The sequence below is a fragment of the Erpetoichthys calabaricus genome, chromosome 2 (genome assembly GCF_900747795.2).
Source record: "Erpetoichthys calabaricus chromosome 2, fErpCal1.3, whole genome shotgun sequence".
Classification (NCBI taxonomy): domain Eukaryota; kingdom Metazoa; phylum Chordata; class Cladistia; order Polypteriformes; family Polypteridae; genus Erpetoichthys; species Erpetoichthys calabaricus.
This window is the reverse complement of record NC_041395.2, coordinates 168324879-168337812: the sequence shown is the minus strand read 5'-3', so window position 1 is coordinate 168337812 and position 12934 is coordinate 168324879. Positions and strand designations below refer to the sequence as shown.

At 38.1% G+C, this 12934-nt stretch overlaps 1 protein-coding gene across 1 annotated transcript in view; it reads right to left on the bottom strand.

Moving 5' to 3' along the window:
- Window positions 1-12934, bottom strand: part of LOC114669493 (butyrophilin subfamily 2 member A2-like) — a 72024-nt gene that overhangs the window by 48392 nt on the left and 10698 nt on the right. Inside the window, exon 2 of the mRNA XM_028825722.2 lies at window positions 2374-2453. Coding sequence (XP_028681555.1) covers window positions 2374-2449 — 76 coding nt within the window. The 5' untranslated portion in view covers window positions 2450-2453. The remainder of the gene's footprint in view (window positions 1-2373; window positions 2454-12934) is intronic.

Here is a 12934-nt window from a genome sequence, read left to right as displayed (position 1 = left end):
GAATCCTAATTCTCCTCTTATAAGTCAGTGGGAAACTGATGTTTTATATTATTTGAAATTGGAAAAAATCAAATTTTCAGTTAGAGGATCTGTACAAAATTTTTTCAAAACTTGGCAGGATTTAATCAATATTATTTTAGAATAAGAGAATTAACTATTATTGTATTTAACTCCCTTCTCCATCTCTTATTTATATAGATATTTACTTCTCCCCTTCTTTTGTCTAATGTTGCCTTATTAAAAAGCTTAAAGAAATTTTCCTTTAGCTAAGCTCTCCTTCTCAGGGATGGGGTTTGATTTGTTTTCAAATTTGTTGGGTTATAAATGGATCTGTTTGTATGGAATGATTACAATGAAAATTAATAAAATAAAAATATAAAAAAAAAAAAAAAAAAAGAGACAGATACAGAAAAATGGCCAATAGATAATACTATCCATGTTTTATCTATGGTCCAATTATAGAATCTCCCAAAAAATCTCTTTTATAATGTGTACATTTTTAATTATACTTAATTTTGCATAGACACTTACACAGTGGATCCATTGGCATTACATAAACTCATAATTTTATTACAATTATTTTTGAGTCTTTTATTTGGACACAGAACATAACCAAACACAACCCACTTAAACAAATGAGCAAATCAAAAAAGCAATTAGTGTTTACCCATACCAGACAAAGACAGAATGCCATCTAAAAAAGTTCTATATATATGATGAAAAAGTAAGTAAAGTAAAAAAGATAAGCACGAGCCTGGTCAAAAATATGTATTTTTAATTAAGCAATTTAAGAGCCATCTATCTACTTTCTTAACTTCTCCAATACAGAGTTGTGAAGACAGAAAATTGTAATAACATTTGTCATGAGCAGATATCAATCCTTAACGAAGAGTTAGTCAATCTAGGGGCCCACTCACTTACTCATGAAGGGCTGATTTAGAGCAGCTACTTAATTTAACATTTGCATCCTTAGTACTGGAGCACATGGAAATGTGAGATCCACAAGGAAAATGTACAAACTGTACAAAGACAGGTAAACTCAACACCTGCAAACTGCTGTCAGTATTTGAATAGATTTAAATCTGCAAAGTTTTGTATTTTGTATATTTGCAAATATTCTTTTTGACCCAGAGAATTTTGTAACACCTAATGAAGTTTTTCATCTTTGTAACACCTAATGAAGTTTTTCATCCCATATCAGGAGTGCACAGCCCTGGTGCTATAGTTTGGGAGTGACTATATTTTTTGCTTTAACTGCATTCTCAATAAAAACTAATGGATCATATAATTATTTTAGTCAGTTTGACTCTGCTTCCAATCTCCTGCATTAAAAATGATTAATAATTTGGATTTTATTTTTCTAAAATGAGTGCCCTAGTTTCTAAATACCTTATTAATAAAGTATCTTGCTGAAAAACTCTAACCAGCTATGCTGATCTGCAGAAATCTAAAATGTAAAAGACAGAATTAAAATGTAAAGGCTGTTAGAAAATATTCCATGTATAGTGAGAGTGATTTGACCATTTGGTGGGTGAGAAAAAGTACTAATAATAACTCTAATAACTTGCTGTGAATACGAAGACTTCCGGTTCTTGAAAAATGTTTGCTATGAAGCCAGACCAGCATTCTTTCTATTATGTTTACTGTATATGAGCTTAGCCTTATCTAGCCCCTATTGTGCATGTTGCCATGGAACATAACAAGGCTTGTAAATGTACAAGAAAATATCAAAATATCCATTGTTATCAGATGCACAACATTCCATCAGTGTGACAGGACAAAGATCTTAGGTTTACATACAGCTCTAAGCATAGAACAACCCCATATTTGACTGTCTTTGTCTAATCACATGGCACAATTAAGATTTCTCTTGATACATGCACTAATAAACAGAAGATGTTAGCAGTTCTTTTTTTCTGCTCTAAAATGCAGAGAATAAAAGGTTATCAGTACTATACGGTACAAGATTCCTAAATGTTTGTTCTGCTCAGGGACTATATAAATAAAATGTATTATTATTTTATTATTATGAATGGATGGCAATTTCCCCTTTTCCATACAGTTACTCAAACAAATAAGATCTTATAAACATTAATCAGTGTTGAACATTGTTCATAAACATAATTTAAGAAGCCATTAGTTGCTAACAACAGCTCTTTTTCCATAAAAGAATATAAAAATTTGTAGAATTCTGGTCCAGGTATATTGAAGAGCAAGCAGCTATGTTGACAAAGTAAACAAATAACTGTTTGGCTGTTGTGTTAATCAAATGACTACACTGTATTAAACCCTCCCCACCACTCTTATATATAAAGTCTTAGATGGAATCAAGTGATGTACACACTTAAACAAACAACACAAATCCCCTCTCACCTTTCTGCGCAAAGACAACTGTTTGTGAACATATAATTAGAAAAAAAGACTGCCACACCATGGTCATTTTCCTCATTTTCCTGTGAAGTGAAATAAACAAAAAAAAATGTTAGTTAAAAGTTTTGTAAATGAAAGCAGAATTCATTACCAAACTTACTGAACTAAATGTTTGTAATGATAGATGATATGACTACAAATTCCTTTCCTAATGTAGGCATTTGTGTGCCATGAAGTGTTCAAACAAACTGCCCAAGAGACATTCAGGCTGTAAGTCCACAAAAACAATGATAATAAATTCTAAAGCCCAATGACGAGCTTTCTTCCCATTTTTATATTGTGTTCCTATAAAACACTAAAGTGAGCTGCTCAGCAACAATATGTTCTATTGATCTGTACGGTTTTAACTGCTCTCACTATATTAGCTGTAACATGTTCTGTAAGAATTAGTGGACTAGACAGAAGAAGCTATCTATATTACTAAACGACAGTTTAATTTATGCACGGTGGATGCACCGAAGCGCATGCGCACTGCGCCGCGGTTCCCCAGAGTCAAACGCAGTGGCTTCCCAGAGTCAGTAGGTGGCGCCCAAACAACACAACCTGTAAACTAAACTTGCTCTAATCCACTGTGCCAGCAGTCTGTGTGGCATGTTTGAATCACATAATGGTCATTCAGTAACAGAGAAACAAAAACAAGACCGCATGGATAAAAACAATAAACGGAAGCTCCTACAACGCGCTTCACAAACACCAGAAGCAAAGAAGTCATGGCTCCAAAACGAAACACCTCAAGTAACGGAAATACAAAATGCGCACAGCGAATCGGCGCCCCAGAGTCAAACCCAGCGGCTTCCCAGAGTCAGTAGGTGGCGCCCAAACAACACAACCTGTAAACTAAACTTGCTCTACTCCACTGTGCCAGCAGTCAGTGTGGTATATTTGGATCACATGACGGTAAATCAGTATTAAAAGTAAGTTGAATTATGATTCCTAACAGTACACGACATCTACCTAACGACACAGCCACAGAACAACAAAGACGAGACCGCATAGATAAAAACAATAAGGAGTTACAGCTTCAAAACGAAAGATCTCAACGATTAGTAATACAAAAATGAGCTCGTAGGGATGAAAACAATGAACGAAGGCGCCTACAACGCGTTTCTGAAACACTACATGCAAGAGAGACACGGATCCAAAGAGAAACTGCACAAGGGCTACAAAGTCGTTCAGTATTCCAACAAAGAAAAAGCCAAAGACAGGAACAATGGACAGACGCTGAACAATTCCGCCAGTTAGCTGAGAACGCATTCTATAATGAGTCCACTGTTCATGAAAATTCATTGGGATTAATGAGTGTCATTTGCAGTCATTGTCATTCACTTAACTTCCTTGAAGAAAAAACTGGCAGTACAATTGATGAGTTTACACGTTGTTGTCAAAAAGGTCAAGTTAAGCTGCCTGCTTTGGATGAATATCCTGAATATTTACGGAAGCTTTTGACTAACAATGTACCCGAAAGTAAAAGCTTTATGGAATGCATTAGATCCTACAATAGTTCATTTGCTTTTGCATCTACCGGGGTAAATATCAAGCCACCACCTGCTGCTTTCACATGTGTGGACAAATATTGCATCAGATTGGAACAGTGCACCCTGAGCCAAATCACCACTGCAAATTTGCACAAATGTACGTGTTAGATCTAGATGACGCAGTTTATCAACGAATGAACCTTCCTGAAAACAAGCAATGCACAGAGCTCATAATGAGAAACGTAGCTGAAGTCATAAACAATCACCCATTAGCAAACTCTATAAAGATGCTACATGAGGTTGAAAAAGAAGCCAATACAAAAGCACAGGCGGACGGTGTGGCACCAACTAAAATTGCCTTAGTGCTAGTAAAGGACAAAGAACACGATCCGAGACAATACAATGTTCCCATCGTTAATGAAGTGGCAATTGTGTTTCAAAGTAAAGACGGTGAGCCTCCGTTTCACCGCGATATTGTCATGCATTTACGTCCTGATGAAACCAACCAACCTAAATTCCAATGCGTGGACATTTGTTTTCCTAAACTTGATATTTTGACATACCCCATTTTGTTTCCAACTAGCCAGGAAGGATGGAGTGCTGGAATTTGCAGATATAAATAAAATCAAGCACAGAAAAGATCACGGGTATCAATGAAAGAATATTTTTCCTACAGACTCTAAGTAAGAGACGAGTTTAATCCATTAATCAATGCAGGAAAGCTAACTCAACAATACATAGTTGATGTTTACGTTCGAGCACAGCAAACCATCTTGGGGGTATTTTCCGTACGTCGCTTAAATCATCCGAGATCAGGTGCCTCATCTTGGATAAGTTAATGCCGGTGACACTCATCCGGGATAGGTCGGTTTTTCAAACGCAGCCGTGTATTAGTTTAGCTGGATCTAATCATACGAGATGAATGCGCGTGCCCGCGCTGAGTGAAAAGCCCATATATATTGAGTCTAGAAAACATGATCAGCAAGTCTTTGATAGGCTGTAACAAAATGACGAAAGAACGAGCGCATTTTTTTTTTCACACACATGGCGCAAGACCTTTTATTCGAAGGACAAGGGGTAACACTGCAAAAGCAGCCCAAACCAGAAAAGACGGCTGGCAAAAAGTGGCCGACAAATTAAACACTAAGTAGTGTGCATTGTACTTACTGAATGCAGCGTTTCATTTCCTATGTGTCAGATTAATTATTATTTAATATGTCATAATTCCAGATCAAACGTGAGCACATGGAGAACATGGGAACAGGTTAAAGTGAAGTACAAGAATATACTTCAAACTGGTAAATATTGGTATATAACTATTTAAAGAATTGTTGACATAAATAATCATATATAATATAAAAAACATTAATTTTAAAGCTAATAAGAAGGCAGACAAGCAAAAAACAGGTGGAGGTCCACGTGGTCCAGACCTAACCCCTGCAGAAGAGTTGGCTCTCCAGCAAAATGCCCATCGGCCTGTTTCTGAGGGCATTCCAGGGGGAAGCTCCTCCCCAGAACCAGTGGCAGGATGCAGTGGTCACTTCATTTCAGGTAAAGGATGGTCATTGCATATATTTGTCCTCAATTTGTGCCATAGACTCTGATCAGTCCCATGTGCCCCAATCACATTTGGAAACCCTGGTAATGAGAATGTTAGGCTGATTGAGATTCTTTATGGAACTGTGGGTGTTTTAGCCTGTGTATTACCTACCTGCAATGGCATGAAACGCCTCTTTTATTGTCTGCACACGCAGGTGTCCAGGAAACACTATGAAAACCCGAAGGAAATATTTCAGAGCCAAACAGACTTTACGAATTGCCTGGCAAACTGCACTTTTAGTTAGATTTTCCGCATCGCCTACAGTATATAAAAAAGTGCTGCTTGTAAAAAACCTCAAAGCAATGCATACTGTCTGTGTGGTTGTGAGAGGCCGACTTCGCCGAGTTTGACTTCGAATATAAGGTGCTAATAAATCTTTGAAGTACAATATTCCCCCTCGGCTAAAGTGGTATCTTTCGAAAAGAATTTCCTCCGGGAGCAATAAAGGATCTTGCCGATTGCGCAAAACCCTCTCTATATGAAATTCTCTTCATATAATTTGCGCACCAATATCAATTGGTCGCTCGTTCATGAACGGTGAAGCCATGACTGGATGACTTCCACGCACCGTCACTGATTATGTGTGTAAACTAATCCTTGTTAACATAGCAGGTTTGAGGATTTGGATGTGTTGCTATGACAACACTTCCAGTAAGAGTTTCGAAAAACCGACAGATCCAGGATCAGGCCAAATCGTCAACAATTACATCCGGCTAAACGACTAATCCACGTACGAAAAATACCCCCCTTTACTCAAAATGTTGTTTATAAAGAGATATTTGATTAACTATTTTGTATTTACCATTTTATGAATGTTTACTTTCCAATATACTTCATTTAAACATTTCCACTCCGATATTGTTTTTACTTATAAGTACAACAACTCAAAGACATTTTGAACTTACATGATGTAACAATTACAATTCCATTTTTGTTTTAATAAATTGGTTAATGTTAGTATAAATATCTATGTTTAATTCAATGAAAACTTTACCAGGACGCTCCGACCCTCCATCACTTTTCATTCCGGACGCAGGACGCACCGAGGCGCATGCGCACAGCCCCTCAGCGCCCCAGAGTCAAACCCAGCGGCTTCCCAGGGTCAGTGGGTAGCACCCGAACAACACAACCTGTAAACTAAACTTGCTGTGATCCACTGTGCCAGCAGTCGGTGTCAGCAGAGGCAAAGGAATCGTGGCTCCACAAAACGAAACCGCTTTAGTACAGATATGCTTATTTAATTAAATGACATTTCCCTGGACGCAACCACCCTCCATGATATTTCATCCCTCCAAATATCGGAGGGAACAGAAAGTGATTGCCATTCTTGGATTTGCAATTCTTTCGAGAATCGCGGGCTTACTGGTATAATCTATGCTAAACTCTCTTGCTAATTAGTACTTCAAAATACAGATACAGTTATAAAATCTAAGACATTATCCTTCTAAACATTACTTATGTAGCAACTGCTGTTTGTGTTGGGAAATGTATAAGATACTAAGCCTTGAACTTTGGTAATCTACAATAACACAAAGGGCCCACCAAACATGCCCAAGCAACAAAAAAAAAATAAATATAAGAAAAGTGTGTAAAGAAAGAAACACACAGAACACTTACTAAATCGGAATCAGTTCAGCAGTAGACATTAGACATACCGTTCCTACTGTATTTATGATGTTTTTATATTTACATTTTAACTTAACATGTTTACATGTTAAACATAATAACATTTTTTCTTGATGAAAAAAAAATTGGACTAATTTTTCATGGGATAAACAATAACACTAAGGTTAAAAATGGATTTTCACCACATAAATTTATCTTTAAGAAAATTGTCTTTACACTAATGCCAGGTGGCTGAAAGGTGTCACAGAACAAAGTAATGTAAAGTGAAATGTGTTTTGCTAGTACAGTTGAAAAACACACAAAGCTTTCATAACCTTTCGTAATTGGCCCTTTAAAAGACTTGAACTATCCAAGAAGACTGACAGCCTGGACTGTGGGATCGTTGTGCTCATGGTAAGTTGTGGACTTTATGGAAGTAGTAAGATGAAATGGTTGATTAAAAATAATGGTTTACTTTCCTATTTATTATTCCCTTTACCTAGCCACTAGAAAAGCATTTGATTTCAGCCAGGTCAATGGTTTAAGTCTAAGGTTAGTTTGTGTATTGTAAAATGATTTCCTCATAAAATTTATTGTAATTATAATTACCAGATTTACATTTCTTAGGAAGACATGCCACAAATTAGAAGATGGTGGAGTCTTTTCTGACTTTGGAAAGCCAGGGTTAAAGGTGTTTAAAATCAATTACTTTAACAAGCTTTTTGAAAAGTAGAACAGTTATCAGCATTGATCAATTTTTTTCTGAATTGTTTAACGCTAACCAGGGGAGTTGTCTTTAATTTGCACACAGGAAGAAGGAGATTCTGTGTACCACAGGTAGTGTTTCATAATTATCAACATACAGTAGATATGATTGGACATTAATTTATTATATTGGAATTCACCAAAAGACTTTGATCAACACACTTCAACCAGAGCTCCAGTGAGGAATTCAGTTACTTGTGTCTTTTTGCAGCTCTGTGTTGTGTATATGGAGTTATGGGGGCAGAGGGTACTGATCATGAAAATGAGAGTACTGTGTTGTCTCACTGATTTATTGAATTAAAATTAACTCTGCTTTAAATAATCCCATATAATATGCTTACTAAAGCATATGCTGCATCTCTCTCCTTTTCTCACTCACTCACATATATTTCTCAAGTGCTTGGTATAGTGTATGCATACTCTATACTTGATAATTTAAAGTTTACTTTTTGAAAGTATAATAATATCTACAAGTAATATGAGACTATTTATACAGTATAACACAGTATTAAGTGAACTGTTTCTTCCTAAGAACATGCAAATTGATTATTTCTCCAAAACACAAGCACGTCTATTTACAGTGTTGCTTAGAACCACTGTACATAACCTTAAGTGTTCCATTATATGTGCTTTTAAATGTAAGCGCACATCTTTTTGTAAACGTTTACTGAAGTGTTTAGGCCAATACAATGTGTAGTATGGACCAGTTTACAGTCATTGTAATTTTAGAAAATGAATGGCATTACAGGCTTGCTTTAGTGGAGTATAACTTTTTGATTGTTTTGCTAGTTTCATCTGTGGCATTCGGTAACTTAATACTTACCTGCAAATTCATTTATTTACAGATGTTAGTGAATTCTAATAAATCTAATTTAATCATATTAAATTAACTGCTTGTGCTGCAATAGTTACATAAATACATATTTTAAAATAAGTATTGCAGTGCCCAGTAGTATGTAAAGTTTGGTTCCCACAAAGGTATAGCCATATCAGGTATTTAGTTAGGTGATTATTACTGGCTCAGACACAGGCAAAGCTTTAAATGTAATGTGATTTTTTTTTTTTCATTCAGCAATCAATGTGTCAAGAATGGAGTGATCATTTGCTTTAGGTAAACAATTTAAATTAAGTATAATTTTGTACATGTAGCATTTGAATTAACATACAGTATGTATAGGTGAGGGCGGCATGGAGGCGCAGTGGTAGCGCTGCTGCCTCGCAATTAAGAGACCCGGGTTCGCTTCCCGGGTCCTCCCTGCGTGGAGTTTGCATGTTCTCCCCGTGTCTGCGTGGGTTTCTTCCGGGTGCTCCGGTTTCCTCCCACAGTAAAAAAAAACATGCAGGTTAGGTGGATTGGCAATTCTAAATTGGCCCTAGTGTGTGCTTGGTGTGTGGGTGTGTTTGTGTGTGTCCTGTGGTGGGTTGGCACCCTGCCCGGGATTGGTTCCTGTCTTGTGCCCTGTGTTGGCTGGGATTGGCTCCAGCAGACCCCCGTGACCCTGTGTTCTGATTCAGCGGGTTGGAAAATAGATGGATGGATGGATGTGTAGGTGAATGTTTAAAACTGCTAAAGGTGTGCATATGAAATGTGGAACAATTATGTACATACTATTTGAAATGGTGATTTTTGACTTCCACAAGTGACTATATTATATTGCTAATTGGACTCCGTATCTTTCAGGTACTTACTTAAACATGGCTACCTGTAAACCTATAGACTGAATTGAAACGTGTGTTACGGGAATGGCTCAAAAACAGAAAGGTGAATGTTTTGGAATATCCAAGTTAAAGCCCTGATCTTAACCCTATTGAGAATCTGTGGCACTATTCGGAAACTGCTGTCCAGAGGCGCCATCCCACCAACCTAGAGGAATTCTATAAATACTGCCAAGAATGGGGAAGAATCATTCCTGAACAATGTGCAAAACTGGTACATACTTACCCCAAAAGAATTAAGGCTGTTATTGCAGCAAAGGAGTTCTCAACAAAGTATTAATGTGTAGGGCTTGAATACTTATGAAAACTCTTAAATTTTTCTTCTTCAGTTAAATATCTACAGGAAACTATTTATTTTGATTTTGGAGATGTATTGTTACAGTATTAGAGTTCACACTAAAAATACTAAATGGATAAAAAAGGTGTACAAATCTTTTGTCAAGCAGAAAATTATAATGACTTTCAAGGGGACTGAATACTTTTGTACACCAGTGTATTAGTAAATATTTATGTTGACTTTTTCTTTTTTTTTTAAACTTCTGAATGTTTTCTAACAAGGGATGGAGTACTTTCGATGGTTCCCTGGCTACTTAAAAGGACCCACATAATGAGCAGAGGATATGGATGGACTTCCTGACTGTGATAGTTTATGTTCTCTTTCCTGTCCAGGACATTGCAATGGAAAGACAGTGGTGAATGTCTTTCAAAGCTGCATACATTCTTAAGCTGTCAGGTGGCAGCATCACTTGGCTGGATTACTTTTAGCACACCTGTAGGGCAACCTGTAAATTGTAGCAATGTTAAACAGTAGTGCTGGGTTTCATGGGTGCTGCTGAGGGGAACTGCTGAGAATGGGTTTCCTTATTTAGTGGATTTCTCCTGACCTGGAAATGCTTCCTCATCTGACTGAGAAAGTCTGAATTATAAGTAGTGAAGAAGACGATAAAGGGAGAAGAAACAAGAAAAAAATTGTTTATTACTAGAAAAGAGCGTGTGTAAGTTATTTCTTTAAAATAAACTGTATGAACCAGGTACTTTTGTGGGTGTGGCTGTGTCTAGGGTATGGAGCTCTGAGATGCCCCCTACAGGTCACACTCTATGACATTATAGCAATGACTTTGAGAACCACTGTCTCAAATACTAAGTTATGTACAATTGATTCAACACCATGTTATACTTTACGCCAAATCAAGATTTTATATATACTAAGTGTGCATATATATCAATTTGTGTGTTTTATGATTTATGTCTTTTGTAGTGTTTACAATACATGTGTCTGTTTATTCATGCTTTTCATGCCTTTAACAGTGTGTATGATATTTACAGGCATTCATTTTATAACATTAACTACTGCACCAAATTGGTTAGACTGCTCACTAACTGGTTTAAGTTAGTACACAACTTTTCTCCCCTTCACCATCTCCAAGATGCAGATAGATAGATAGATAGATAGATAGATAGATAGATAGATAGATAGATAGATAGATAGATAGATAGATAGATAGATAGATAGATAGATAGATAGATAGATAGATAGATAGATAGATAGATAGATAGATAGATAGATAGATAGATAGATAGATAGATAGATAGATACTTTATTAATCCCAATGGGAAATTCACATTCTTCAGCAGCAGCATACTGATACAATAAATAATATTAAAGAATGATAATAATGCAGGTGAAAAACAGACAATAACTTTGTATAATGTTAAATGTTAATGTTTACCCCCCTCGGGTGGAACTGAACAGTCACATAGTTTGGGGGAGGAACGATCTCTTCAATCTGTCAGTGGAGCAGGACATTGACAGCAGTCTGTTGCTGAAGCTGCTCTTCTGTCTGGAGATGATACTATTTAGTGGATGCAGTGGATTCTTGATAATCGATAGGAGCCTGTTGAGTGCCCTTCGCTCTGCCACAGATGTTAAACTGTCCAGCTCCATGCCAACAATAGAGCCTGCCTTCCTCACCAGTTTGTCCAGGCGTGAGGCGTCTTTCCTCTTAATGCTGCCTCCCCAGCACACCACTGCGTAGAAGAGGGCGCTTGCCACAACTGTCTGATAGAACATCTACAGCATCTTATTGCAGATGTTGAAGGACGCCAGCCTTCTAAGGTAGTATAGTCGGCTCTGTCCTTTCTTGCACAGCGCATTAGTATTGGCAGTCCAGTCTAATTTATCATCCAGCTGCACTCCCAGATATTTATAGGTCTGCACCATCTGCACACAGTCACCTTTGATAATCACTGGGTCTATGAGGGGTCTGGGCCTCCTAAAATCCACCACCAGCTCCTTGGTTTTGCTGGTGTTCAGGTGTAGGTGATTTGAGTCGCACCATTTAACAAAGTCATTGATTAGGTCCCTATACTCCTCCTCCAGCCCATTCCTGATGCAGCCCACGATAGCAGTGTCATCAGCGAACTTTTGCACATGGCAGGACTCCGAGTTGTATTGGAAGTCCGATGTATATAGGCTGAACAGGACCGGAGAAAGTACAGTCCCCTGTGGCGCTCCTGTGTTGCTGACCACAATGTCAGACGTGCAGTTCCCAAGACGCACATACTGAGGTCTGTCTTTAAGATAGTCCACGATCCATGCCACCAGGTATGAATCTAATCCCATCTCTGTCAGCTTGTCCCTAAGGAGCAGAGGTTGGATTGTGTTGAAGGCACTAGAGAAGTCTAGAAACATAATTCTTACAGCACCACTGCCTCTGTCCAAGTGAGAGAGGGATCGGTGTAGCATATAGATGATGGCATCCTCCGCTCCCACCTTCTCCTGATATGCAAACTGCAGAGGGTCAAGGGCGTGTTGAACCTGTGGCCTAAGGTGGTGAAGCAGCAGCCTCTCCATGGTCTTCATCACATGTGATGTCAGAGCAACAGGCCGAAAGTCATTCAGCTCACTAGGACGTGATACCTTTGGGACTGGGGTGATACAAGATGTTTTCCAAAGCCTCGGGACTCTCCCCTGTTCCAGGCTCAGGTTGAAGATGCGCTGTAGAGGACCCCCTAGCTCTGATGCACAGACCTTCAGCAGTCGTGGCGATACTCCATCTGGACCCGCTGCTTTGCTGGCACGAAGTCTCCTCAGCTCTCTGCTCACTTGCGCTGTTGTAATTATGGGTGGGGATGTCTTTCCTATGCTGGTATCAGCAGAAGGATGTGTGGAGGGTGCAATACTCCGAGGTGAGAGTGAGAGTGGGTTAGGGTGGTCAAACCTGTTAAAGAAGTTGTTCATTTGGTTTGCTCTCTTCATGTCTCTCTCGATGGTGGTACCCCCGCTTCGAGCTGCAGCCAGTGATGATCTTCATCCCATTCCACACTTCCTTCATGCTGTTAT